The sequence below is a fragment of the Camarhynchus parvulus genome, chromosome 24 (assembly GCF_901933205.1).
Source record: "Camarhynchus parvulus chromosome 24, STF_HiC, whole genome shotgun sequence".
Classification (NCBI taxonomy): domain Eukaryota; kingdom Metazoa; phylum Chordata; class Aves; order Passeriformes; family Thraupidae; genus Camarhynchus; species Camarhynchus parvulus.
The window spans coordinates 2612-29108 of record NC_044594.1 but is presented as its reverse complement, the minus strand read 5'-3'; the positions used below and the strand labels follow the sequence as shown (position 1 = coordinate 29108).

The window sequence follows — 26497 nt, the reverse complement described above, 5'->3', positions numbered from 1 at the left end:
AGCAGACTGTCTATGCTGTGTGTCTCTGGAGGTCTAAGTGCCAGCAACTGGTGTTAGGACACAGATCAGAGCAGCCAGTGGTTCCAGCAAATGGAAAGACTTCAGCACATGCAAGGAGGGGCCAGGGCTAGGTGGAACGCAAGCGTGTGTGATCCCTAGTGAAGGAGCCAGACTAGATAGCAAGTAGGAGAATGGGCTTTGGAGCCCAGGACCAGGTACAGATCAGGGTCAGCAGGATGCTTACTGGAGGTAGGGCTAAACCAGTTTGGTGGGGAAAATGGGGTGGCTGCCTGAGAAATACCTATTGGAAGGCCACATTCCTAGATCAGCTAGCCGGGAGATTAATTTTTCTGTTCATACACCCTGATGCCAGGAAATCCAGCAGCTGGGTTACTGGACAGACTGTTTAAGACTGGGTACTGAATGATTTCATGATGTTTGTGTGTATGTGTTAATGAGTATACTGTATTAGCAGACTTACAAACTGATTGGCTGGAGAGGAGGAAGAGGATTCAGCCACTCATACCATTTGCACTTGAGTGCTGTGTGTTTTCTGTGTTGATCAGTGCTGCTGGACACAGGCATTTTTGCCTTCTGGTAATACATTCCAAGCCCTGTTACTAGCTGGACTTGGGTGTGGGGAGGTGCAGTGCCCTTGCATCTATTGGGGTACTGGAGCTGGCAATTTCTTCTTTTAGCCACCTCAGCATCCCTGTTTCTGCTGTTGCATTATTTCACTTTCACTACCACTGCACTTGCAAAGACTATAACCTGGTACTCCAATGCCTGTTCTATGTTTTTCTGTCAGGTAGGTAGCAATTCTGTGTTGAACTATGGTGCTAAATACTGCTCTATAAATAATTATTTGTATTTGAAGAAAAGGGACTGGCAGTCAGCAGTTTTAGTTCCGCATTAATAAAAGGATCTTATTGATGCCCTGTTAAAACAAGGACATGGTGATCCTTACTCTGCTAGTCTGTTTCAGGCATGTCCTCTTCCAGGCAGGAAGGCAGACAATAATGGTATTCAGAATTAAAGCTCATCAGCAGGAACATTCCCAGTAGCCATAAAAAAAAAAAAGGGAGTGTCCACTGCAGAAATGATCAGATGCCTAACAGGGTAGAAAGCTAGAGATGGATCATACAACCTAGTTTCACTGCATGTCAGTGTTGTCAAGGCAAACCACTGCAGGGGAAAGGGTACCATGAATTATTTTATTCTTGGAGCACTCTGAGTTTTGAGTACGGGTTATAACATGTCATTCTATGTCCATGGACCAAAAACAGGATTGGAGAAGCCAGGAATGGAGTCTGGTTTACTCATTCTGCTCACAGAAATTAAAGTTGCTGTTTTCTCTCTTGGTGAACAGTAATGTCATTGTTAGATGTATAGAGATTCCACCTTTCCCACTTTCCCTCAGTGCCGCCATTTGCTTCCCCTCTAAAAGGTATTCCTAGTAACAATGATGTCCAAGTAGCAGTGAATCTTTTCTATCACAGAATTGGACAAAAGCCTTTGGTGCACAAAGAACATCCCGGTTCAAAACTAGCCCACGCAAAGCAATTGCTTGTGTTTTGACAGGTATTCTGAGGTTCCCAGAGGGTGGGAGCAACATCAGTTGAATCATCAGTTGGTCAAGCAACTGGATAAAATGGACTGGCAGGTAGAACTCTTTCCCTCGCTCCTGGCAGTCCAGTCAGACATCATAAAACAAGCGCACTAGTTGGTACCGGATCGAAAATGCAATCATGCTGCCAAGGACCTAGGTAAAAATCAGACACATAACAGAAACATTATACTGTCAAATGGTTTACAGGCTGTCAGATTCCTTCTTTCCAAATGGATTTGCTAAGCTTTCCAGCATGCCTCATTTCATAAAACAGCAACTAAAGGCTACTTTTTTTAGGTATAGGAAGTCGCAGAAATCTATCCAAAGACATTGTTTCTTTCTCTGATGATTTTAGGTATCAGTGGGAGATTTTTCATTGTGCCTGCACACAGTCACATTCTAAGAACACGTGCATGAAATAAGAGTTTGGGAATAACTCCTTCCCCCTTAAGGAACTTTAACATAAATTTTATGTTATTTTAACATAAACCCCATGGTTTGTAATTGAAAATACCTTATGTCAAAGCTGAAATTCAGTATCCTTACAATAAGGTGCTCTCAGGACTTCTCTGCTGTGACTGGGATCAAGATAAGTGCTATCTACTTCCTGTCTTCTCCCATCCCCGATGTCATCTGCCTAAGCCCTCAACAGGCTTTCGTAGCAAGCTCTTCCTCTCAAATCGGACTCTGTCTAAGTGTGTCTTTCCTAGTAAGAATCCCTTATCTTAAATCTGAAGATGAAAAGAAGGATTTTATTGTGGGCAGTTAACCAATGCAGGCCTTTCAAAAAGCGGTGTTTTCACTACACTATGCTCGAGAATTCACATGCTGAATAGAGGTAGTGGCAGGATCTGTGAAGCATATCCTTATACTCCAAGTGGCTTCAAAATGCTCCCGCATGCCCCTCAGACTGAGAGACTGCTGAGCCACATGCCATCCTTACACAAGTCCACTTGCCGGCGACAACTCTGAGACTGTTATTTGGTATTACTGAAAAACAGGAACTTACCAAAAGGCTATCTTGAGTCAGAGTGATAAGGCAAGGCACTCTGCTGTGCTCACGTTTTTCTTGCAACCAATGACTCGTGCCTTGGGAATCTTCTTAAGCTAACCTTCTGACTTTTTTTATAAGCTCTCAATTGAACAGGAGGTGTGTCTGGATTTCTTCCCCCCTTGAAGTGTGTAAAGCTCTTATTCTCCTCAAGCTCCACAGCTGAACTGCACTTTGTGTGAAGAGCATGATATTTTACTTTCCCCTTTCCCCTTAAAGCTCTTGAGAATGACTTGGATCTGTTTCTATTGCAGCGTAAATCTTTCTACTGGAGGAACCCTTTGTCTGACCTGAATGAGTAGCAACAGAAGAGTGAGATTTCGCTCGTGGGTGGGTCCGATCAGCTTTATGACAAAATTAATAAGTGTCATATTATTGCATTCAGTGTATTCGCCATCTTCATCTGTTCCACTCCTCACATCTACTACGTGCAAAATCTTGACTACCTGAGGAAAGAAATATTGGACGCTATTTCACCAGGTATGTTTGGTGTTCACTGGCTAATCTTGCTCAAGATCCCTTTTGCTGCACCAGCCCTGAAATCCTGGTTGTGGTCTTACTGAAAAGACAGGACTTATGATGGTCCTGGGGTACTTCTACATGTGGTTATTCTGAAAGACTGATTTTTAACACAATCAAGTGACTGGGAGGGATGGTAACAGACTTTCTTCCAGATTTGAGCCAGGCAGTAACTACTGAACCCTGAAGTTCTGCATTTTCTCCCACCCTGTTTCTCTTGCACTTGACGATTGCCTCAAAATGCATCTGAATTTTGAATGTTTTCCACAAATTACCTTCAGAATGCTTGTTCCCAGAGAAGAGAGGCGCTTAGTTTTGAATTTGGAGTAGCTCATCTCCAACTTCCCTGTACTAGGATTAAGCCTAAAAGAAACATTTAAAATTTAGTCCAGATGCAACAAGGAGATAGATCACTTTGTAAAGCAGACTTCGATCCACAGCCAGTGGTGGAAGAAACAGGAATAACCTGATGCACTTAAAACCGGCTGCTGGTATCTAGCCCCTCAAGTGGGGGAGAGAAGACTCCTTCCCATTGCACCCCCAATATATGCTGTGTAGTTTAAAGAATAAAACAGAAGAATCTAACATCTGCAGAGAGAACTGCTGATGTGGCATAGTGCTACAGAATGCTTGCTACTATGAAATCTTGGCAGATCCCACTGCCGCAGTATTAAAAACAGCCTATGTCAATTTCTCTCTATCTTATAGGTTGGAATCATCATGTTCTAACCTTGTTAAAAATCATTCTGTATCTGAGGGGTGGGCTGGTCAGAAAAGTGCACTTCTTTGAGAAACCTCTACTGTATGATCTGACTGTAGCTGGCAGAGTGAGCTGCTGTCTTTTAAAGAGAAAGCATACTTTGACGGCTTTTAAAAAGCTTTCTCAGCTGGTGTTGGAGGTAAAAGACACAACCTGCAGTACCACTATAGGTCACTTGGTACATTACCTTGGTAGCCGGTGACGGGGACAAGGAATGACGTGGAAGAGTTGAGGCAATGAATAGAGGAAGTTGAGTACTTGTGGGATGAAAAAAAGCAGCATTGTTTTGCTGAAGTGTCCCAAGATCCCCACCACAGCAAAGGTCATGCCAGCAAAGTAGCAGAAGGTATCCCCAACAAACACTTGAGATGGGTACCTGCAATCCATGGAGCAGAAAAGCAAAGGTCTGACGTGACTGTTATTGCCTCAAAAATGACTGTTTATAACCACTGAATGTGTGCCCACATTGCAGGTCAGGAGCCAATGGAGATCTGCAGCAGATATACGCAGTAAAAACAATTGTAGGTATTTATTCTAAGAATTGCAGGACTGGGACCCACCACCTGACTTGCAGAGAATATTGTATGAAAAGCCAGCCAGTGAGGCACAGGAGACAGTGTATTCTGCATGTTTGGGTGAGCTGGTGTGACCACAATTGTTTTAATACAAAACAATCCATGCTTTGTGTTCTTGGTTCTCGCAAGAAGCCTCTCTACACTCCAGCGTGCCACACCTGGAGGTGGTTAAGTGCTTTTGTTTGTTCAAAAAGGGAGAAACTAGAGGGAAAGGATGCTTCCAAACAAATTCTGAATGTCTGTCCTCTTACCAGTTGTAGTAAAATAGGCCCAGTGTGGTAAAAAAAAAGGGAATCATGAAGTAGAGAGAAAAAATGTGATCATCTTGATAATCCCCTATAGAAAAAAGAAAAACATGTGTTTGTGATAAGACAAGACTGGTTCAATTTTACTAATACCAGGTACTGAAATCTAGAATTCAATCTCCCTTTGCTTTTTGTGCCCACAAATGTTTGTTATTTTCCTTACCGTTTAGCTCTACAATATTGAATATGATAATGGAAGCAGCTATCACCAGCGACTGTCCTGCTTCAATTCCATTAATTCCAGCAAGAATGTTGATGGCATTAGTGCAGAACACTGCTAGCATACCCATGTACACGTAGTAGAGGATACCTGCAGAGCAGAGCAAGCCAAATGCATCAGTATTTGGAGGCAAAGCAGGCCCTAGACCAATTCACTGAAGCTCTCACTTCTTGCTTTATACAACAACCTATTACCTAACAATCTTAGTGACTTTTGATAGTGGTAGCTTACAAATAAGATTGCTTCCTCTCTTACGAGCTGGCTGTCATGTCTACATGTACTGTGACTGTGACAAACTGCTGTGACATGGTGGCCAGCTGTAGTGCTGTTTCTGTCTTTCTAACATCCTGGTGTTATCAGCCATGTGCTGTGTGCCCCACTACCCAGCTGTATTGCCAGGATCATGGGAAAATGATTGGTGTCTGTCTGTGCACACCTGAATGTGTGCTGGGTTTCTGGATGTTCTTTCCAGCCTAATGTTTAGTGGGTGGACTGCCACTCTCTTACTGGTTACTTAAGCAAATCCTTAGTCTGCTCCCTCTGCAGTAAGAAGTGATTCATGTGATCCCTTGCCACATGGATGACAGCTTCTGGTGATTCATAACTTACCCAGGTCCAAGTGCATGCCCAGCAGCACCCGGAAGGGCTTAGGCACCACAATGGTCGTGTTCCCAAAGTTGGTGAAGTAAACCATGAGCAGTGGGAGGGAAGCCATGGTAGGAAGAAGCAACTTGTGGCGCCAGCGCAGGTTCAGAACATCATCTGCAAAGCCCAGGAAAATCATGCAGCAGATGGCAAGGAGCGAACCGATGAGCTCCACGAACTGCAGGACAGAGAACAGGACCCCGGTCACCGGTGGCCACTCCCTGCCCCTGCCTGCCACGCTTGCAGCACTAGACGAGCCTCACCTCGTCGTGAGGAAAGGCCGCGCACTGCTCCTCCACAAAACATCTCAGGAAGGGCACGGGGATGAAGCAGAAGAGGATGATCAGGAACACGGCACCGCTGATCACGCCCTGTGCTTCGGGGCTGGAAGGTAGAGCGGGGGGAGTCAGCCGTGCCTGGGCTGACCCCGCGGGGCAGCTCCCTGGGGCAGCGCTACTCACACGGGCCGCCTTGAGGTCTTGTTGAGGTCCTCCCCGAAGAGCCGCGCGGCGAGGAAGTGGTCCGTGAAGGCCGGAATCAGCGTGAGCGTGGCCGCGAAGCCCAGCAGCGACCCGCCGAGGTTGATGAGGAGGGGAACAGTGGGCCAGGCCGCCATGGCCGCGGCGGGCGCTGCCCCTGCCAAGGGTGCGGAGCGAGGCCGGGCGGGGGCGCTGCCCACCGCCTTCCCGGCCGGGCGTTACGCGAGCTGCGCCGGATGCGCGGGGCCCTCTCGGCCTATCGGGGGCGGGGGCGCCATCTTTGGCCCTGGCATGAACTTCCTGCCGGCGCGGAGCTCTGCTCGTACGACGGCCGGGATCGGTAGCGGTTTCCGCCGCGCTGAGGGTGTACGGAGGGGCCCGTCCCCGGTGCTAAGGTTCGCGGTGCTTTTCCTCCTCCGCGAGGTTCCTCCGAAACTCCGCGCCGGGAGCTGCACTCGCCCGGGGATGGCCCAGTCACGGACTCCGCCCCGCAATGCCCACAACAGCCATGGCCACCTTGCCCCCTCCCCTCCGATTCATAGGTACGTCACTTCCTCCCATGTGGGATGCGAGTGAGTCCGAGTGGAGGGCGGGCGGCCGGGACCGCGGCCGCGCTGACTGAGCGACGGCTCCGCCGCCTCCCAGCCGGAGCCGCCTTTTGCCCAGGTCTGGGGAGCCGCGCTTGCGGGCGAGCCCCGGCCAGCGCAGTCACCGCCGGCCGGCGGCGTGGCGAGCCGTGTTACCGGGGTGCAGAATGCGCGAGATGGGAAAAGTGAGCGGCCGTTGAGTTCGTTTTCCCACGTGTTTCCTGAGATGTCGGGAAAATTCAGTAAAATACCTTACTGGAGATTTTTGATTGTCAGGAAATTTGTAACTGCTGATGGGCCCTCGGGGCATTTTTGGGGGGTGGGGAGGGGAAGGCAGGATAGGCTCAGTGTCCATTCACTGTTCTGTTCGTTCAGATGTCAGTCGATGAGCAGAGGGGGAGACGCAGCAGAAGGTCCGGTAGCAGTAAGAAGAACTTTTACGTGCCCTGCAGCTGTTTGGCAACCTAAAATGGTTTCTGATGGCTTTATCTGATTTTTCTGATGGCTTTATGGCCACCTAAGGAGCTGCTGCTGTGTTGAGAGGCCACCTCTGCTCTGCTGTCTGTGCAAAAGTGATTTTGTAAACTTTAAATCAACTTTGAGGCGGGCACACGGTACTGCCGGGGAGGAAAGCACAGCACAGAGGTGCAGGGGAGCATGTCTGACCAGAGGCCGCTTTTACTTTGGGTTGGGATTGTCGAGAGGTGATTAAAACTCGTGTTACTTGCCCTCCACGGCGAGAGTGGCACAATCGCGAGCAGACGAACGGAAAGGTTCTGCGCTGCTGCTGTGTCCTGCGTGCCTGGTGGGAACGGGGTAGTGACTCTCATCAGAAAAGAGCGTGACGCGAAGCAGAAAAGCGTCGCTAATCGAAGCTAGGAAAGCCGGTGGGCACTTGGGCTTTCAGATTGCGGCTGTGCTCCTATTTCATTCCCCCAGAAGAGAAGACTCGCGGCAGCAGCCGTGAGGTTTCCGGGCCGTTCAGACCGGATACCACGGCCTGCCCGCAGGCCCGGGGCGGAGCAGCGGGCGGGGTGTGCGCCGCGGCTCGGGCGGTGCCGCCGGGCCGCGGGGGGCGCGCTCGCTCCGCCGCGCCGGAAGGAAAGAGGCGGCGGCGGGTGCGCGTGCGGTGCCGCGGGGCTGCGGCGGGGCCACGTGCACCCGGTGCCGCGAACGGGGCAGCGTCGCGGCCCGCCCGCCATGCCCGCCGCGCTGCCGTGAGCCCCGCGCTCTGTGCCATGGGGCCAGACCTGGGCTGGGCCGCGCTGGTGCTGCTCTTCGCTGCCTCGCTGCTCACCGTGGCGGCCTGGCTGCTCCAGTACTGGCGGTCCACGGCCCTGCGAGCACTACGGCGTCGCGGAGCGGCGGGGGAGGAGGCCGGGGCCCGGGCGCTGCTCGCGGCCCTTCTCGCCCTGAGGTCCCTACGGGAGCAGTGGCAGCGAGCTTGGGTGCGAGCTCTGAACAGCCAGGCGCGCCGGCACGGGGTACGGCAGGGCACGAGCGAGGGAGCGCGGGGAGCGGCAGCGAGGTGAGGCGGGCCGACCCGCCTGCTCTTTGTTCGCGGGTGCCGGGACAGCCGTTCCCCTCACGGCGCTCCGGCCGGAGGAGCCGTTAGGCACCTTGCGGACGGCTCAGTTCGGCCTGCGTGGGAGCACGCTTCGGTGTGCGAGCACGGAAAGGGCGGAGTGCGTTACCACGCGTTGTTTAACTCGGGTTGGGGCAATACTGTAGTCACTCTGATTTTCCGCAGCAATCTCTTCGAAATTTTCTGGTATTTATTTTCTTTAATCTCCCAGTATTGCCATTGTATTATCTGCAGTTTTGAAGTTCATGAAGGAGGGTATGCCTTGATGATTCCATATGGAAATAATTCCATTATAGCTTGTGTTGCCTGCAAGGCAGGTACTTAATGCCTACAGAGACTATGGTCCAAAGCAGTCCAAAGTCTATTGCAATATCCTTTTTTTTTTTTTTTAATCGTATAAGTGGGAAAGGGTTTCCTTTCTGTTAAGTTGTGTAGGAAAATCAGGCGCTAAAAAAGATTAGCAGGAAGCTGACATACTTGAATAAAAAGCAGCTAAAGTCCTGAAGAACATGATGCAAACTTGTATTTGAGTTTTCCAGCAAGATAGGAAAAGTATCTCCCTTTTTGAATGAATGACAAATTCTAGGCTGGATTCAGTGTGAAGTGCCTTCCCCCAGCTGGGCGTAGTGCTCCCCCGTTTCCCCTGTAGAAACTCACCCTCTGCTTCCATGCCCCTCTTATCACAATGCAATAGTCAGAGTGTCGCCAGTTTCCCGTATCTGATATGCTGTGCTTTTCTGTCATGTGTTGAATTACTCAGATTATCACAAAATGACCTGAATGTATAAGTTGTAGAATTTAGGACTCCTGTAAAGGGAAGATTAGCTGGTGCCTGAATTGGCATGGAGGCCCCAGAAGGCCCCACTTCAGTTTCTGCTGCAGCTGCTCCTTGTCTGGAGCAGCATTGCCTCAGTGAGTTGCTGGGTCTAAAAGCTGTTTTCTGAAGTGGGGTCTGGGAGTTATCCTGGAGGACTTTGCTTATGTGAGATTCTGGGTGAGATTTGGACTTCCCTGGAGGTGCTCGTATCTGTGAATTCAAGCTTCAACTGGACACCTTGTTTCCTTTCTCTGTATAGACAAGTCAAGGTGGGTAGAATTACAGTGTGCGATAGTTCTGGATGCTGGCTGGAGTGTCTCTGGGACCCCACATCATTCATCCTCTTTGGAACTATCAGGGTGGCTCTGACTACTGGGAACTAACAGTTTTCTCTTTGCAGAGTTCAGTGCAGATCACATTTGAAGAGGGTCCTCAGTTACCACAAGCTGCCAATATAGGTTGTGTGACATGCAAGGGGCAGTCAGACCACAGCATGGTAAGGCTTTGCTGTTCCAAACTGTGAAGTTTGGTGTGATGGTGTGTTCTGCAGAGACTGCTGAGGCCTTTCTGATGGAGATGGTGGAACCAGGGAGGTTTTGGGTGAGGTCTTTTTGGAGGAATTTGGAGGCCTGTCTCCTGTTTGGAGCCTCTGGAGCTGTGCACAAGTGAGCTCTGTGAGAGAAGATAGGTTGGTGGAGCTGGGATGTGTGAAGGCTGAACCCAAACATCAGGGTTCTACTGTGGTGAGCAGAGGAGTGCTCTTGTCACAGCACAGGGTCTGAAGTTGCAGGTTTGCAGCTTTGAACTTGGCGAGAATAACACAGCAACCTCTTGCTGGATATGAACTCATCTTTTCCTTTTCTTTTTAGGTGCTGTGGTGCCATCTCTCAGCTGAAGCTGTGAAATTCCCTGTCTCTGTTACTCAGCAGTCCCCCGTTGCTGTTTCTGTGGACACGTATCATGTCACTTTGGCTGTGCTGCAGGCTCAGGTAAGGATTACAAGAAGTTAAACATTGATCTCCCTCCTCCATCTAGTCCCACGCTGATCGAGGAAGGAGGACCTGATTCAAAGTGCAAATAAAGGCCTCATTGGGCTGGGAGAAGCGCTGTGTTGTCACTAACATTTGGTGAGGTAGCAAATATTCCCCATCTACATGCCGAGTCTTGTTTTCTGAGTCTTCCTATGCAGATTTTGGCTATGAAACATAGCTGTAAGAAATTCCAGAGAGTTTTGAGCCATGGCAGCATTCTATATACTGCTTTCAAGTGGGTATTTAAGAAGTGAGAAATTCAGAGAATTCAATTCCCCTTGTGGCATAGTGGAAGGGGAAAGGTATGGGAGGGGAAAGGCTATGTAAAAGTATGGTGTCCTGGTAGTGGGTGAGAAAAAGAAATCTATGGTGAGGAGTAGTTTGCTTGTCAGTTCCCCTCATTACGTTCACAAGAGCACAGTGCAGCTTTTTCTGTGTGTTGGATATTGGAGATGCTTATTCCAGCAAAGAAGCTCTGAAATCACAATGGGTGGTAACTCCGTAGTTACTTTCTGGCTGGATTTGATTCTTTGGAACGTGGTTTTGTTTCCATCATGATGAAGGACATGACGCTGGAGATGGTATCTTGCTTGGAGGTAGTGTGCTCATATGTGCACAAAAAAAAAAAAAAAAATAGACATGGCAAAATCAGAAGTAACTCGGTGGTAGCAGAAGCTAATCCCATGCTGTTGCAGACAGTTTGAAGCTTGTTCTTGAACCCTTTTGCTCTCAGAAGCTTTATTACATTTTTCAGCATACTTTTATCAGGTTATTCCAGTTTGATTTTGTACCTCTGTTCTGTGGTCATCTCCAGAAATCCAGAGCTCCAGAGAGCTCCTCTCTCTCTTTAGCATGTAGTGTGCCTGCTGCCAGTCTAGTTATGGGCAGCAACTGCAGTTGCTTTTCATTTCTGAAAGGTCCCATTTTTCATCCAATTGCTCCCCTACTCATTGGCATTTTCTAGGTCTCCTTGTCTGCACCTGGTGGAGTTTTGGGTTGATTGTTCATGTAAAGGAGTTGCATATAATATTCTAATTGAGGTCTTGCTGCTGCTGTTTTATGAAATGCAGGTTAGATTACCACATGCCTACCTGTGTTTTGGAATACTTCAGGTACTGTGTTCCCAATTGTGCCCTGTCTATTCTGGCAGACCTCTTGTTGGTTACTCACGTGGCCACTGTGTCTCATATATGTTGCTTTTGTCTGATGACCTTCTGTGTTGTCAGTAAATGTCAACCTGGTAATGGAGAACTATACTGAATTCTATTACCCAGATTTTAGTAGAGCTCTCAGGTCAGTTCAGTTCTGTTCGTGTGTGGTTCTGCCTCTGTCTGTCACATTAGTGATGCTTTTATGGGTACATGGGTGTGCAAATTCTTAACTTCAGCTAAACTACAGGATGGTGTATATGCTAGTTTGTTGTTGCAGACTGTTGGTGACCCAGGTGGGTCTTCAACCTGAGGATCATCTTGTAGAGATGCATTGCTAACTTATAAATGGTTGCCTTTACATTTGGCAATGCCTAAGTGATGTAACTCAGTAAATATCCTACGTGTTGGTGCCCAGTTGGGCACTTTTGGATTGTACTCTGCAGGCTTTTTCTTCAGTAAAAGGAAAAATGGATCATTTTTCCCTCTGGTGGTGCCTGGGCATCTAGTCACAGTGTGGAAGCCAGATCTCGCCATGGAGCTTCTGCAGCTGCTTCATCCTGTAGGCCTGGGAGCGCTTGTGTTCCTATGGTCTTTTTTTTACTGTTACGCTGGTGTTAGGGCCTTTCAGTTGCTGAATTTGGAATGGGGCAAAAATCACCTAACGTAAGCAGAAACTGTTTCCAACTATGGATATTTGTTCTGGGCCAGGTGGAGATCCACTTGGAGGAGATACAGAATGAGGGTCTCCTGGTGTCATGGACATTCAAAGACAGACCAGACTTGGACGTTTTTGTTCTTCCACGACTTGGGCTTCCTGAGGTGAGTGGCTAACAATGGGAGGCTGACTGTGAGTGTAGGAAGGAAGGAAGGAGCAGAAACAGCTAGAAGGCTGCTGTGGAGGAGAAGGGTTGGCAGCTCACTGCCATGGCCCTTTAGGGCAGTGGAGGGGATTCTTTCATCCTGGAATCCGTACTAGCTCAGCTGTGTCAAAGCAGCATCCTCAAGAGGGCTGAAGTGGCACCAGTTGAAGGCTTTCTGTCTATGTTGGTTCCTCCTGCTGTTGTCACATGTAGAGCTGCAAAACGAGCTGGGTTGCGGCTCTTTCTTTGTGTGAGGTGGCGTTTGTTGTTGTTCTGTTGGTTAAGTTTGATTGGGTTTTTTTGAAGGGATTATTTAAAATTAAGAGATCAATGTGGGGAATCCCTGGGTTAGAGGTTTAATGAACAGAATGTGGGTGTGCTTGCACTTCCGTGATCCAGATAGGTTGGTTGATTTGTTGTTCTATTGACACCTTTGTTACTTTATACTGAGTAGTTCTAGGAATTCGGCTGTTTTCCCAAAAGTGTGGTGGCATCATCTCCTGAGGTGGTGACCGTGTGACAAAACTATAAAATCTGTATTGTAAAAATTTACAGCAGATAAACTACAGAAGTAGAGGCTTAGTTTGTCTCATTTAGAAAGCTTGCATTTGCCTGCAGCTGCTACGCGGAAGCTTTAAGCTCTGAGGGGAGCGAGTATGGAATATGGGGAGAGTGTTTGGGAGGTTATTACTGGGAGAATGACTGTGTAGCATATTAGAGGCTTGAGAGGCAAGTGGAGCTGTAAATGTGTCCATTTTTTAATGACATTGCTGCATTTCCCTTTGATTTACGGAGAGAAGGATGAAGGGAGAGCAGATCTGTCCACTATAAAGGATCTGGTTGAGGATACCATTGTCAGCACGAAGCCAGCCATGATGGTGAATTTGGTGGCCTGTACCGCTGGAGCCAGTGCAGTAAGTCACTCTTCTCGTGTCATTCTTGTGCCCCAAACACAGGCCCCAAGACACTTCTGAGGGCTGAGGCTCAGGCAGGAATCCAAGGCTTGAGTTTCACTTCTGGGCGGCAGCCGAATCCCGGCCTGCACTATCATAGGGGTTTGGGTACTGCGATGTGGTGCTTAGGGATAATTAGAAATTGCTCCCAAGGGCAACTCCTTCCACCTTTTTTCTTGAATGCTGGTTGTTGGTCATGTACTTGTGGAGCTGGACTGCCTGAGGTACATCTCTTTTTGGCGGTTGCTCTTGCTCTGAACATGAGGGCTCTCTCCAAGGCAGCATTTGCAGACATGGAATGGCCATGGTTTGTCATCGTCAGTTGACTGTCCGGTAGCCAACAAGCTTGTTCTTGCCTGTCTCCTTCTCTGTCTGCCTTAAACTTCCCATCTGAAATAACATTAGGGCCCACTGGAGGTCAATAGCCTGGGAAACCTGCAGCATCTCTTGATGGCTTTGCGGGTATCCCCCTGTGTTGGTTTGAGGAGCTGCTTAATAGATACAAGGACGATGCCTCTTGCTGCTGTCTGCTGGTGAGTGAATGATAAAGGTAACGGTCTCGCTCTCATCATTCCTCAGGTACCCAGCAATAAGTTGACTCGAGAGTCCCCGTCCAGAGTAGCAACAGCCCCTCTGGGTTCTAAGCTGTTGCTCCGGAATCTTCGAGTGCTGAACTTGGGCTGCCAGGGAAAGGGAGGTAAGCGTGAAAACATTGCTGATCCACAGGGGCAAGCATGCAGGTGGCGAGATTGGAGCGAGTGGATGTTTTGGGTGGGTTTGAATTGAAAAGAGGGGCGTGTGTGTGACGAACCATTGCCTCTTGTTGACGAGTGCACATGTGCCCTCTGTCTCTCTTGCAGGAGTTGGGGAGATACGCTGCATGGCAGAGCTAGACAGCCCCCCGCAGCAGAAGTGGACAAGGCCAGTGATAGATGGCAGTGTCGGTGCCGCTGGAGAGATGGAGTGGAATGACGAGTTCTTTCTGTAAGTGTTTGCTCTCTTTCTGGCTGGAGCAGTGTAGGTGGACCGGCACGGTGTCTGGGTATCATTATCATGCTGCAGTAAGTGATGTGTGCAGTGCAGAGATGAAGTCTGTTTATGCTGCCCCTGTGCCAGACTGCTGACTGGGGCATTTGGCCCCAGCTTGCATGCATAATTCTCGCTTCTCTGGACTCTGTGTTTTAACTGGGTGGGCAGAAGTGCTAAATGTAGGTGCAGCAGGTGCAATAGGGCTGTAGCATAAACAGCCTTCCAGAGGCATTGCCCTCTCAACTTCCACTGTCAGCCTACGCAGCTCTGCAGGGCACGCAAACCAGAATTCTCATTTTTGTCATTTGGTACTCTAGTCATGTCCTCCATGGTAGTGCATGCTACTGAAACTTTAGAGAGGGTGATGAGGCATGTGAGATTTGAGGGAGGGAAGATACAGAATGAGGTTGTTTGCTCTGTGGCCACTTAAAGAAAGATTGCCTAACACCAGCCCATCTTCGGTTTCAACAGGGAGTTGGGACCTAGAAGCAAAGAACTGAAACTACAGGTGCTGAGGAGCAGCAATGGAGGGGGAAGTAAGTATGAACCACCCTAAGATGGGTTTTAGGACTGGGAGACAAAATGCCTAAGGTACTCCCCGTGCTTTAAGCTCATGGTAGTTCTCTTTTGGTACGTGTGATGAGTTCTGCAAAGGATTTTTCATATTTAGCTTTATGTGAGCTTCTGTGACTCTGTGAAGTAACTCATTTTGTTCTTCTTGCCAAAATGGTCTGGGTCTGACCTTGAATCAGGAGGTTCCTGTGGCCTGCCTGTCTGCGTTCTGAAGCAGGCAGAAGCATGCAGGATTTTGCCTCCTGTATTAGGAGAGCTTTGCATAAGGCTCTTAACTGTTCTTTTGTACTCAGTCGGGGACTTACTATAGCATCTATTTTTGATGGAGGCCACACAGTGGTCATCTTTTTAAGGGAGTTGATTCCTGAATTGTTAAAGAGGAGCGGAGGAGCATTGCTTGCCCCTTCTCCCTCTTGAACTTTGGAGTTAGTGGAGTTGTGGCAATGTGCTGTGTTGGCCTATTGTGCTGCTTCCCAAAAGCAGGGATTACCTTGGAGATGTCTGAGATACTGAGGTCATGTGAAGTGTTTCATTTTTGCTCTTCCTTCTTGCAGATGTGCTGCTGGCATATGCCACACTTTTGATAGATTCTTTGGACAAGCAGCCATCTGGGAGACGGGTCTGCTCACTGACCCCGGGAGCTGGACAGTCACTGACAGCTGAAGCTACCATTACATTGGAGGTGAGCTCATGACCCCACAAGCTGTGCATACATGCATGCTCTGGAAGGGTTCATAATGTGAGCCTCTAGCTGGAGACACGCGTGTTTGGGCCTGAGCTTGGCACAGAGGGCTAGCAGACCCTTGTGCCGTGGAGGGGTGGATGTCACCTGACCCTTGGTCCCTGAGCCTTCCGCTGTTGAACTTATACTGTACTGGGAATGGCTCCTTGGTGCCCAGAGCCGCAACTTTTATTGCCCAAACATGCCTGCCTTTTCATCTGGGAAGAAGAGTGCCTCTCTGATCAGTGCTTTACTGCTTATAGCTGCTGTTCCAAGAGTCTCCTGCATCTCTGAATGCTCCACATGCCACATCTCTGAGAACCAGCATCACCCCTACTAAGAAGGTGGAGATGGACCGGACCATCATGCCTGACGGCACCATTGTGACTACTGTCACCACAATTCAGTCCCGGCCCAAGGCAGACTGCAAACTGGGTGAGGCTGCGCTGCAGCAGGTTTATTGTACGGGTGGCTCCTATGGTAGCACAAACTTAGCTGCACTATTCCCATGGCTGCTCATGAAGGCAGTAGCAAAACTGTTTAGCCATCACACCTGGATATGGCAGGCTCACGCTTTATGTATTGCTTTTGGTGTGTGGGTCAGAACACGGGCATCCATGCTGTTCCCGTAGCATCTTCGTGGCTGGTTGGAAGCTCTTGTGTAGCCCTAGGGTAGAGAATTGCAGTTCTGTGTCTGGAGGAGGTGAGGGAGGGATGGGCCTTTCACACACCCTTTTGGTGGTGGGAGGTCTAATGCATATGCTGCCACATAACCTGTGCATGATGTCAGGCTAAGTGTTTAGCCATGCTTTCTCTAGTTTCTTCACTGCTAAAAAAGTTAGGCTGAACATACTGATTGTGGAGCCAAAAGCATGTTGATCTGGCTTACTAGGGGTTGTTGCTGCTTGTGGTCTGGCATCCTGGTGAATGTGGTGCTGGATATTCCAAGAGGCGGGGCTGGGAAATTACATGAATGAAGTATTGCTGTGCGTCAGCTTCACAGGACTTGCAGCCCAGAAAGGCAACCATATCCTGGGCTGCATCAAAGGAAGTGTGGCCAGCAGGCCGAGAGAGGTGACTCTCCCCCTCTGCTCTGCTCTTGTGAGACTCCGCCTTGAGTACTGTGTCCAGCATTGTGGCCCCCCAGCCCATGAAAGACATGGACCTGTTGGAGTCAGTCCAGAGGAGGACTGCTAAGTTGGTCGTATACCTGGAACACCTCCCTGTGAAGAAAGGCTGAGAGAGTTTGAAGCTGTTTAGGCCAGAGAGAAGCCTTTGGGGAGACATTACAGCAAGCAGTCTTCCAGTGCCTTGCAGGAAGGCTGAAGAGTGATTTTTTTACAAGGGCGTGCAGTGATAAGGCAAGGGGAATGGCTTTAAGCTGAAGGAGGGTAGATTTATATTAGCCATTAGGAAGAAATTTTTCCCTCTGAGGGTGCTGAGTTATTGGCACAGGATGCCCAGGAAAGCTGTAGCTGCCCTGTCTCTGGAAGTGTTCAAGAGCAGGCTGAATGGGGCTTGGAGCAACCTGGTCTAATGGCAGTCTGGTTAGAACTAAGTGGTTTTAAGGTCCCTTCCAACCCAAACCATTCAGTGATTCTGATTTTTTTCCGAGTAGGCTTCTTACTGCCACAAAGCCTTAGAGAGCTGCCTTGCAGGCTCTCTAAATGCTTGCTTGAGGCTTTTGGGGGTTGTGTAGAGGGCACAATATGATAACATAGTAGTGTAAGCTTCATCTCCATTTACTGGTATCTCGGTGTCTCTTTTGCTGTGAAGATTCACCATCGAGGTCGCCTTCCAAAGTGGAAGTGACTGAAAAGAAGACAACAGTGCTCTTGGAGACTGGCCGTCCTCACGGCCACTTGCCCAGCAGTTGCCGTAAGTGCTTGGAAATTTGAGGCTCTTACTGAAATAACTGTGTTCCTTAGCCTGTTTTAGAAAGTGGCAGTCTGAGTGTGGTTCCCTGAACTTGCTTGCATTTTCTGCTTCAGAGAATGTCCAAGTGCCTGAGTGAAGGTGGGGGCAGAAGGCTGGTGGTGGTGGTGATGTATGGGCAGGTAAAGGACATTCCCCTTTGACTATCCAGTCAGGGACTATGAGAGTTTCCTTGCTTGACGAGAACTTTCCAGGCTATCCGGACCCAAACAACTTTGGTCACCCTGCACTTGGGGCTCTGATCGTGTCTAGAACAGAGCACTGCAGCTCTTATGACAGTTTACTGCCAAAGCAAACTATTGGGAGTCTTTGGAAGTCTTTGTTGAGTGGCGGGGGGAAGGGGAGGTGTATTTTAATTATATGCCTGGTGGGAAATGAAACTTTTCAGGTACCTGAAAAAGCCAAGAGCTACCTATATAGAGCTTCCTTCATTTTGTTTATTTGGACAAGTCTGTCATAGACTTTGGGTGGGGAAACTGCATTCATGTGCATGTAAGCTGCCTATTGCAAGCATTGCAGTCAGAAAGCGACCTTTTGCTTCTCCAAGCATCGGTATTTTTCTTGTGCTCAGGCGATAGCCATTTGCCCAATGGCTTGGATCCGGTGGCTGAGACGGCAATCAGGCAGCTAACTGAGACGAATAACAAGACCACCAAGAAGACACCAACGAAACGTAGTACACTGATCATCTCAGGAGTGTCCAAGGTCTCTGGTAGTTAGGAGCTGCATTTCCAGTCTGGGAGGTTGCTTCTAGGGATGCGTGTGTGAAACTAACCTGTCCTGTAGGGACTGGTGTGGGAAGGTTCCAGCATGGATGACTGGCTCATCAGAAACCTTTAGCTGCTTCCCAGTGAGCATTAAAAGGTTCCTTGCCAGTCTGCAGGGCAGCTGCCAGTGGGAATTCACAATGGGCAGCTGCAGAAAGGGATGTGGTTGCCATAACTGGTTTTGAACCTTGTGGAGAATATAAGGAGTTCTCCCTGAACTTTGCTGCAGAAGTAAGGAATGTGCAGCAGAACGCCTTGTAATCGGCCACATTCCAGTATATTTCAGCCAAAGAGTGACAATTGTCCATTGGTGCCATCTCGCACTGATGATCTGAACTGGGCCACCCATATGTAGGTATAGATAGAAGTAGGCAGATGAATGGAATTCTTTTGATTCTGTGTTCATGTCTGTCTGCCCCTCTAACCCCCCTTCAGGTACCTATTGCTCAAGACGAAATGGCACTTTCTCTGGGTTATGCTGCATCCCTGGAGGCCAGAGCGTATGGGGACTCTGAGGCAGACAGCACAGCTGACCAGATGCACGATTTTACTCAATTGTCGCGGCCACTGGAAGCATTGCCATTGGGTCAGAGGGACAGTCAGGAACTGGATGAGACAACGCGATCAGATGTCTCTGAAAGACCATCCGTGGAAGATGTTGAGTCTGAAACTGGCTCCACAGGAGCCCTTGAGACAAGGAGCTTGAAAGATCACAAAGGTAAGCGTGAAGTGTTAGGTAGGGTAGCTAACACGAGCTCATAACATTAACTGTACGTGAGGACAGAGTGACATCCAGGTTCCCCACCCAAGCATGGGGTCTGCAGCCACCTTTTAGCATAGCAAAGAGCAGCTTCTGATGGAGCTGGGAAGAGCCTGCCTTTGTCTTGTGGTTTTTCCACTGGAGTGATTTGAAAGGCCTTCATTTGTAGATGTCTGATTCCTGTAGCCTTTCAAGTTTCTGTGCTCTCTTAGATGGGAATCCTGTACAGCCTGTGCATTATAGAAAACCCCTTTTCTTTCCCTGGTCTCCAGGTCCACAAATTGGACACATGCCCATAAATAATGATTCATCCTCCGAATTTGGCCACCTGTGGTGTGGACATGGAGGCCGCCCAGCAATGTAGATTGTATGAGCCTTGATTGCCCTCCTTCTTTCTCTGTTAGTATCGAAGCAGCTGGTGCCTCTGACCTGTCGTAATGTAAGATGTTCACACAAACTCACTTCTTTTAAATGATGGAGTGGGCTGCCCCAACCTAGCTGCTGTCCTTGGCCTTTCCACACATTTGTCAGGTGGATGATGCACCTTGGATTTTTCTGCTACTGACTTATGTAAAGAAATGCAAATCAAAATCTTGATTACTCAGCCTATTAGAGTGGGACAAATTTTCGGGAGTTGTACCCTGTTACAACTAGGTATGATTTGGGCTGCGGAGGCCCCTTTTTTGAATGTCAGTGGGTAGAAGGGTGTGTGACCCAGATTCCCAAGAGAGCTGGTGGGTGGGGAACAGAGGGAAAATGGAAAGCAAACCCCCTCTGTAGGAAATACCATTGTAGTGTTATATGGCCTGCAGGTTTTGTATCTGTCTTTCTGAGGTTGAAAGCAATTGGCATCTCCACCTTCTCCTGCTTGTGGGAGTCATAAGGAGCCATTGGCATTATTTGCCTCTAGACTGGGCACGTCATGAAAACGCAGGCAGTTGTTCCAGGCGCTAGGTGACAAAGTTAATCCCTGTGCCCTTGAGACAGGCTGATCTGAGAGGCCTTTTCCGTCTTGTATGTTCCTCTCAGGGTCTTCGGGTTCAGATGATCTCACTTGTTTTCCATTCATGTGAGTCTTGGTTGTCATTTGAAACGCTGCACGCTTCCACTGAGAGGAGGATATTGCGTAAAAGGAATTTTATGCAGAGGGGAGATGGGACGGAATGTTTAGTGGGGCAGCTTGTTGGTGTTGCAGTCTATCGTGAGCTGAGACTTTGCCTTGGGAAGCTGGGATTAGCCAACCTGCCACGTACTTAACGCCTCTCAGTGTGGAAGAGGACTGCTGTATATCTGAGAATGGCTGGGTGTGTTACTGTCCCTGAAACTTGCCAGTGCAAGACACTATCATGGTTTCTGTCTCCTTCCTGTCTCTGCAGTTAGCTTTCTTCGGAGCGGTACCAAGCTCATCTTCCGGAGAAGGAGCAAGCAGAAGGAAGCAGGCCTGAGCCAGTCACATGATGACTTGTCCAATGTCACTGCCAACTCCACCACCAGAAAGAAAACTGGTAGCTTCTCTCACCGCCTCATCAAACGCTTCTCCTTCAAGTCTAAATCCAAACTCAAAGGCAGTGACAACACATCAGCTGGTGAAAACTGAAGGAGGGAGAAGCCCATTGGAAAGATTTCTCAGAGATTGTTTTCTAGTCTCTTGTCTTCCCACTCCATGGTATCTGTGACTTGCAGTCGAGTTCTTTCCAACCTTGGCTGAGGGAAGACACCCCAGTGCTTTATGCCGTTTGGGGAGTGGAGGTGGCAGACCCGGGACTTAGGTTGTTTGGCTGCCTTGGCTTAGCCTTCTCTGCTTGTTGCACCCTACTGTGCTCTCCCAGAAAATCCAGGTGGCATGCTAATCCCCCTGGGGGTTCCAGGAGCTGCAGAAATGACTCTGTGTGTGTCATCAGGTGCCTCATGGAAACAGGGGGCAGGTGTCTCAAGGGGCAACCTTCAGAGTTGAAATCAAGAAACTACTGGGTTAGCTACAGGGCCATGAAGTGTGAGATGTAGCCTCATTCAGGTCTTCTAGTGACAGAGAATGACGCAGTCACTGATGATCTAAACACTATTATTGCTTGTGCTTGGTGCAGAGGAGGTAACTTGAGGTGTGCTGCAGGGTGATGTGTTCCTGAGCTGTGAGCTCTCAGAAGACAGCTGTCAGCTATCAAAGTTGTGGTCCTCCATCTGGCTCTGCCATTGGAACAGTGTCTGGTTCAGACAGCTCCGAGGAACCCCTGTTTTCTGTGCTCTGTTGGTGAAGGAAGAAGTCTCTAAGAAGAAGGAAGTTTTAACTACTGCAGAAGTTTTCATAGAAGCCTGAGCCTTCGCAAGAATTCCTGGTCAGTGCTGTCGATTCTGTCACCCTGTGCAGCCACCCCATGACGCAATGCTCTTTCCACATCTGTGTTCTTCAACAGGGAAGGGCCTGTACTGAATGCACACATCAGCTATTGTATGAGCAGGTCCCTTACTCTTGGGGGTGGTTGGGGATGTTGCCAAAGGGCTGCCAGGCTGTCTTCCAGACCTGCCGAGTGTCCAGTCTCGTGCTGTCATGGTTCTCATGCCAAGGACTGGCACCATGCTGGGGATGGATGGCAAGGAATAAGGCAAGGAATTTAGTGAAGGGCAGTCTAATGCGGAGCCTGAAGGGGCTTGCACATGGCAGAAAGAGGCAAGACTTTACATATTGTCACTGGTGGGTTTCCTTTAGTAGAGGGAATCTTTCTGGATTGTATTTGGTATTTCCTTTCTTCTCGCAAACACGGTCCCTTCTGTTCAAACAGAGGACATTTCTGCAGCAGGTACTTGCAGAGAGGGAGAAGTGTGCAGGGGAAAATAAAATCCCTGTGCAGGAGGAGACTGTCCTTCTAGAGAAACGGTTGTCCGGTCTCCTGGCCCATGCACATTTTATCTATAATATGCCCAGAAGTTCCCTTCAGATAGCATGTAACAATGCTCGTTGGAGAAACACTCATGTCCTGTCAACATACCTGGTTTGAGAGAAACCTCCTGCTATCCTGTGGGTTGTTGAGCTAAGGAGGTAGGACAGAGGGGAGGAAAAACCTCACGGAAGAGCTATTTCCCAGGCCTGACTGGATTCTCTAGTTCTGCTCTTCCATCAAGAGTATCTCCTGTGGTAGTGTCTGCTGCCCTTCCTTGTACAGGATGCTGTCAACTGAAAAAGCAGTTCTCTTGATGTTTCTTGGAAGGACAAACCCTGACTTGCCATGTGCCATTTCCAAAGACCAGAATGTGTTTGGTGTGCTGCAGCAAAAGGATTTTCAGGTGGCTGTTTCTTGCAAATTTGTACAGGTGGGGAAGGCCAGAGTTACCAAGGGTTGTAACTGAAAGTGCCTGTGTGTGCTAGCAGGAGGGACTCTTTGACTGTTTTTCCTGCTGATTCCTCACGTGATTGGGCATGTATGAATCTGAAAAATCGTATTGGTTCAGCTGGCTGACCAGGAACCTCTACATCTGTTTTGGTCTGGGAGTTTTTGTTGTCCTCAAACTCTGTTGTGTCTTTTATCCTTTGTTTCTTTGTTCCTTGTCCGCATGGCACTGTGGCTTTTTTTGTACTTCCATGCACTATGGATACCAGAGAGCTCACTGTTTCTCACTGAGAATGATTTTCCTTGATGTCAGTGACTGGTTTGCACTACAGTGCCATTAGAACTTGGCCATCTGTAGCTTGCCTATAGCAATCCAGCCACCGATTTCACATCACCTTCTTTTGCTGGGTTGGTGCGGTGCGGTGCTGTCACATGCGATCTGACACACCCTTGTTCTCAAAGTCTCGGAGATTGGTTTCAATTTGGTACTCTCTCTCGCACCATCCCCTCTATGACTTGTAGCTATGACAGTACTTTATGTTCCATTTTTGGATTTTATTTATTCATTAGGACACCATCTCAAGGTACTAAACCATGAAGATTTCAATCCAGACAGCACCACTTGTCTGGCAGGAGACTGTGAAGCCTTGCGCTAGAAATGCTGGTTTGAGCAGAAGAGCCTGTGGTGTTTCAGTTGTGGGTTAATTAAGGACCTACCATGAGTCTCATTTGATAGTCCTGTGTTCTTTTCTTTAAACTGTAAGAGCTTGAGCTGTCTTGGTGTGGAGTGGCTGGAGGTGAACACCGTTCACCGTTCTTCGGAATCAGGGACCTGAGGCTCATGTACACAAGGAGGACTCTGAGGGCTAGCCAGTGTTGTCCTTGTCACTGTAGACTGGAGGCAGAAAAGGCATGATTTCTGTCTGACAAACACATACCTAGATTCTTGACCAGCATATTTTGGTCTGGCTTGTAGGAGGAGGTGATAGGAAAGGGAGTAAAACAGAAGCTCGAGTTACTCACTGGCCTTGGGGACCCTTTCTAGCTATGTTAAATGGGCAGTTCCTGTCATACATCTGTGGCTTTCCTGTTTTGTTCCTGGTTTGTTGGTTCCAGGCTATGCCTGCCAGTGACTTGCAGAGGAGATATGGTTTTTGATTTTGAACTTGATGTGGCTGAAGACATCTGCACTGTGTTTGGCCAAGTGAATGGTACATGGGAAGCATGCCAGTAGGGGCATATCCTCCTTTGAATTTTTAGCAGTGTTTTTTACCACTAGCGGTAAATTGTGCTGCAAATCAGTATCTGGTTAAACGGCTTGCAAAGGAAAGGGATGTTGTCAAGTGCTGGCAGAGCACATCTTCAAATGTTAGGTCCTACATCTGCTTGTGTTTCCTAGAAGAGATGTATTTTCTGACATTTTGTTGCCTCTCAAAGTTGTACAGCATAGGAGTGCTATTGTAACCTTTTATCTTCTTTTGAATGTTCTCTGTAAGTTGAGACTGGTTTTCAGGGTGTTTGTCAAAAGTACTGTTTGAGGAACAGAGGGATAGCAGGGTATGGGTCTGCTGTGTGCATTGGAAATTTTTTGGTTCTGATACTCTCCTCATTAAACGTGTTGATCTTTCCTCTTCTTATCTGAGCAAGGTTTTCTTTCTGGCCCACAAAGATGTTTTCATCCCCCAGGCAGTAGGTGCCGGTTTTTTTAATCCTGACTTTGAGAGCACAGGTTCCTGGTTCCTCAAAGGCATGAATGGTAATGAATTTGTCTCGTGGTGGAGGTGTGGTTATTGGTGTGAGAAACAATTTGTCTATCCTAATTTTCTCAGATGGAAAGAGAAGGTCACACAGGGTTCTCCAGAAGCTGCAAAGATGAAGTCCCCAGGAATTTCCCCCCACGAAATGGCTGCTTTAAGAAACCTCTTTTGTATTTAATGTGTTCTGTGTTTCTGGCTTTAGGACAGAAGAAATGCTATTTGAAATCTACTTTCCCTGTTTAACTTCTTCCAGACACCTGTGATCTTGCCTTGGTGCTGCTGTGGGCTCTGTGGCATTTCATAATGCTTGGGACCACAGAGTAACCCCATGAATGGCACAGGCCACCATCAAAATTTTTAAGCTGGAGTGATCTGCAGTTGGCAGATTGTTGTCTCAGGGTAGGCTCGCTTTTTGCACCTTGTGAAATTGGTCCTTGACCAAATATATGGTGGAAGAGGAACAGCAGAGCAGTGGGCTTGAATGCATGGAGGCTTGAACCTGCATATGAGGGCCTGCTTTCCAGATGCTGTGTTTTGCTACTGGCTGCACAAGCAGAACACTGACTTGTACATGAAGCCAAAGTAGGTATTTTGTTGAGATTATTTTGGGTTTTTGTTTGTTTTGGTTTGCTTGGAGGGTTTTTTGGTTTGTTAGGGGTTTCTTGTTTGTTTGTGGGTTTTGTTTGTTAGTTTCCTATTTTGGCTGAACAGATTTACTAGAATTTACCTGTGTATTTTTACTTCTCTGAAGAAAATAGATTTATGCTAGCTGCAGGCTGTAACTGTGCTTGTAAGTATATTTCTGTCTAGATAAATCTTCTTCCTGTGCTTAGGGGCAAGGCTGTTTAGGACTCTCATCATCCACAAAGCCCTTGGTGTTGGCCCACGAGAGATATCCTCTTGAGTCAATGGAAAACAGACACAAGAAAAAATGAAGGGAACCTCAAAACCTCAGTGTTCTGCGGGTGCCATACGATTTAACATGATGGATGTCTGAGGCCAGAGGAATTGGGTGCATGGATGTGTATTTGCACGTGCTTATAATTAGAGCATACTGTAATTACAGAGTATGCGGTGCTAAGTGACTGAGGATGACAATGCCGATAGATGGGACAGGAGAGTGGCATTACCAGCTTCTGTGGCATTCATACCCATTTATTTCACAGACTTATGCAAGAGCAGACCTGAGCAAGCAAGTCCAATTCCTGCCCCTGCTTATGCAGTTGAGGCTGGGGCTTTAGGCAGCTTGCCTGAGATGGGGAAGAGCATGGGGAGACGTGGGGAGCAAGTTCAGTGAAGGGGAATGTAATGAAAGCTTCTTCAACCGACAGGCAAGTGCTATTTTTAGATTAGAACTGGGCGCATGGCGAATGTTAAAACAATGATGTAGTTTCTCTTGGGACATTGCTTGCTAAACCTACAGAGAAGTCATTTCTGAGTAGCTGTGGAGATGCTTGAGTGTTTGGAGGGTTGTCGTTTGTGGTCTTTTTGCATTGTTCTCTCCATCCCAACTCCCCTACTGCAAGGTCACGGTGAGTCTCAGGGTAGAGTAACAGTCCCAGCATTTGGTCAAACTTCTGGCAAAGGTGTGCTTGTGATCTCACAGCTCCTTCTACAGGCATGACTGCTCCACATCACCTTTCCTTGCTTTGTAAGGTACTGGACCAAATACCCACACGGAATTTGAATTAACACCCTTCCTTGTGTGTGCTCTTTGGTGCTTTGATGCTTTCTGTCTGGGTGGATTATTTTGACCCCACATTGTTCAGGTCGGAAAGAATTGGAACTGTGTAGCTAATAATGAAAATAAAACTACATATGAATAAATGAAGTTCTTGCACCTTTGTAAATCTCAAAGAAGAATTCTATTGCTGTGTAATGGCTGAATCTGTTAACTTATTAAACCACATGAAAATCAAAACCTGAGTCTGTTTTCATACTTGCTGTGAATTTCCCTCCAACCTGTCCCGGAGTGGCCGGCTGGCTCCTGAAATTCCGCATTGCGCAGGTCCCCGACCCAAAGTGGGACCAATGCCAACTTGGGCTGGATTGACAGTGCCAAGTGGCTCCTGCAATCCGCCATGAGGAACTGGGGCTGGTGAGTTTTGTTTCCCAGGGAAAAAGGCTGCAGTTGGTGTTCAGGTACCTGTGGTGCTAAGTGGGTGGCCGTCTGCTGGGGTTGTGAAATCCAGGTCACCCTGCCCCATCCCTCACTTCCTCAGCTGCCAACTGGTGACTCCCTACAGCAGCATGTGGAAGGCCTAACACGGTCTTTGGGATGACACACAGACATTGCGGGCTGAGGGGCAAATACAGGGTGGGGGGTTGAGGGGTTGAGAACTGACACTGAGGTTTAGGGGTGCAAAGGACACAGGGTACCAGGTAGGGTTGGGGTACAGGTGTAACTGTAATGGTGGGACTGCCCCAGAACCCTCACAGCAAGTACGGGCAGTTACCCAAATTAGAAGGTAGAAATGATGTTTGG

The 26497-nt window shown here is 48.3% G+C and overlaps 2 protein-coding genes across 7 annotated transcripts; one reads left to right on the top strand and one right to left on the bottom strand.

Moving 5' to 3' along the window:
* Positions 1–842: 842 nt before the first annotated feature.
* DPAGT1 (dolichyl-phosphate N-acetylglucosaminephosphotransferase 1) lies at positions 843–6682 on the bottom strand. Of its 2 annotated transcripts, XM_030964864.1 has the most exons (9): positions 6146–6682; positions 5948–6068; positions 5649–5862; positions 4983–5129; positions 4766–4850; positions 4127–4315; positions 3455–3542; positions 2951–3106; positions 1292–1762 (listed from the first exon to the last, which is right to left on the bottom strand). In XM_030964864.1, exons 1-9 carry the CDS (start codon positions 6298–6300, stop codon positions 1697–1699), a joined length of 1221 nt encoding a protein of 406 aa, XP_030820724.1. In that variant the 5' UTR covers positions 6301–6682; the 3' UTR covers positions 1292–1696. The 2 variants fall into 2 exon arrangements, with proteins under 2 accessions (XP_030820725.1, XP_030820724.1); XM_030964865.1 differs by lacking the exon at positions 2951–3106 and having other exon boundaries at positions 843–1762.
* On the top strand, positions 6440–25916 carry C2CD2L (C2CD2 like). Of its 5 annotated transcripts, none has more exons than XM_030964863.1 (14): positions 6440–6829; positions 9553–9648; positions 10022–10141; positions 12043–12153; positions 12992–13108; positions 13727–13844; positions 14008–14131; positions 14648–14712; positions 15304–15431; positions 15734–15905; positions 17247–17348; positions 17977–18110; positions 18608–18890; positions 20309–25916. In XM_030964863.1, exons 2-14 carry the CDS (start codon positions 9646–9648, stop codon positions 20527–20529), a joined length of 1698 nt encoding a protein of 565 aa, XP_030820723.1. In that variant the 5' UTR covers positions 6440–6829; positions 9553–9645; the 3' UTR covers positions 20530–25916. The 5 variants fall into 5 exon arrangements, with proteins under 5 accessions (XP_030820723.1, XP_030820721.1, XP_030820720.1 ...); XM_030964861.1 differs by having other exon boundaries at positions 6826–6935; XM_030964860.1 differs by lacking the exon at positions 6440–6829 and adding an exon at positions 7899–8234 and having other exon boundaries at positions 12995–13108.
* The last annotated feature ends 581 nt before the right edge of the window (positions 25917–26497 follow it).

Coding starts and splice junctions, on each gene's coding strand:
- C2CD2L (XM_030964859.1), top strand. CDS start 7,989: ATGGGGCCAGACCTGGGCTGGGCCGCGCTGGTGCTGCTCTTCGCTGCC. Junction 10,142..12,042: donor TGGCTGTGCTGCAGGCTCAG/GTAAGGATTACA, acceptor GTTCTGGGCCAG/GTGGAGATCCACTTGGAGGA. Junction 13,845..14,007: donor GGGCTGCCAGGGAAAGGGAG/GTAAGCGTGAAA, acceptor TCTCTCTTGCAG/GAGTTGGGGAGATACGCTGC.
- DPAGT1 (XM_030964864.1), bottom strand. CDS start 6,300: ATGGCGGCCTGGCCCACTGTTCCCCTCCTCATCAACCTCGGCGGGTCG. Junction 6,069..6,145: donor AAGACCTCAAGGCGGCCCGT/GTGAGTAGCGCT, acceptor TCTACCTTCCAG/CCCCGAAGCACAGGGCGTGA. Junction 5,863..5,947: donor CGGCCTTTCCTCACGACGAG/GTGAGGCTCGTC, acceptor TCTGTCCTGCAG/TTCGTGGAGCTCATCGGTTC.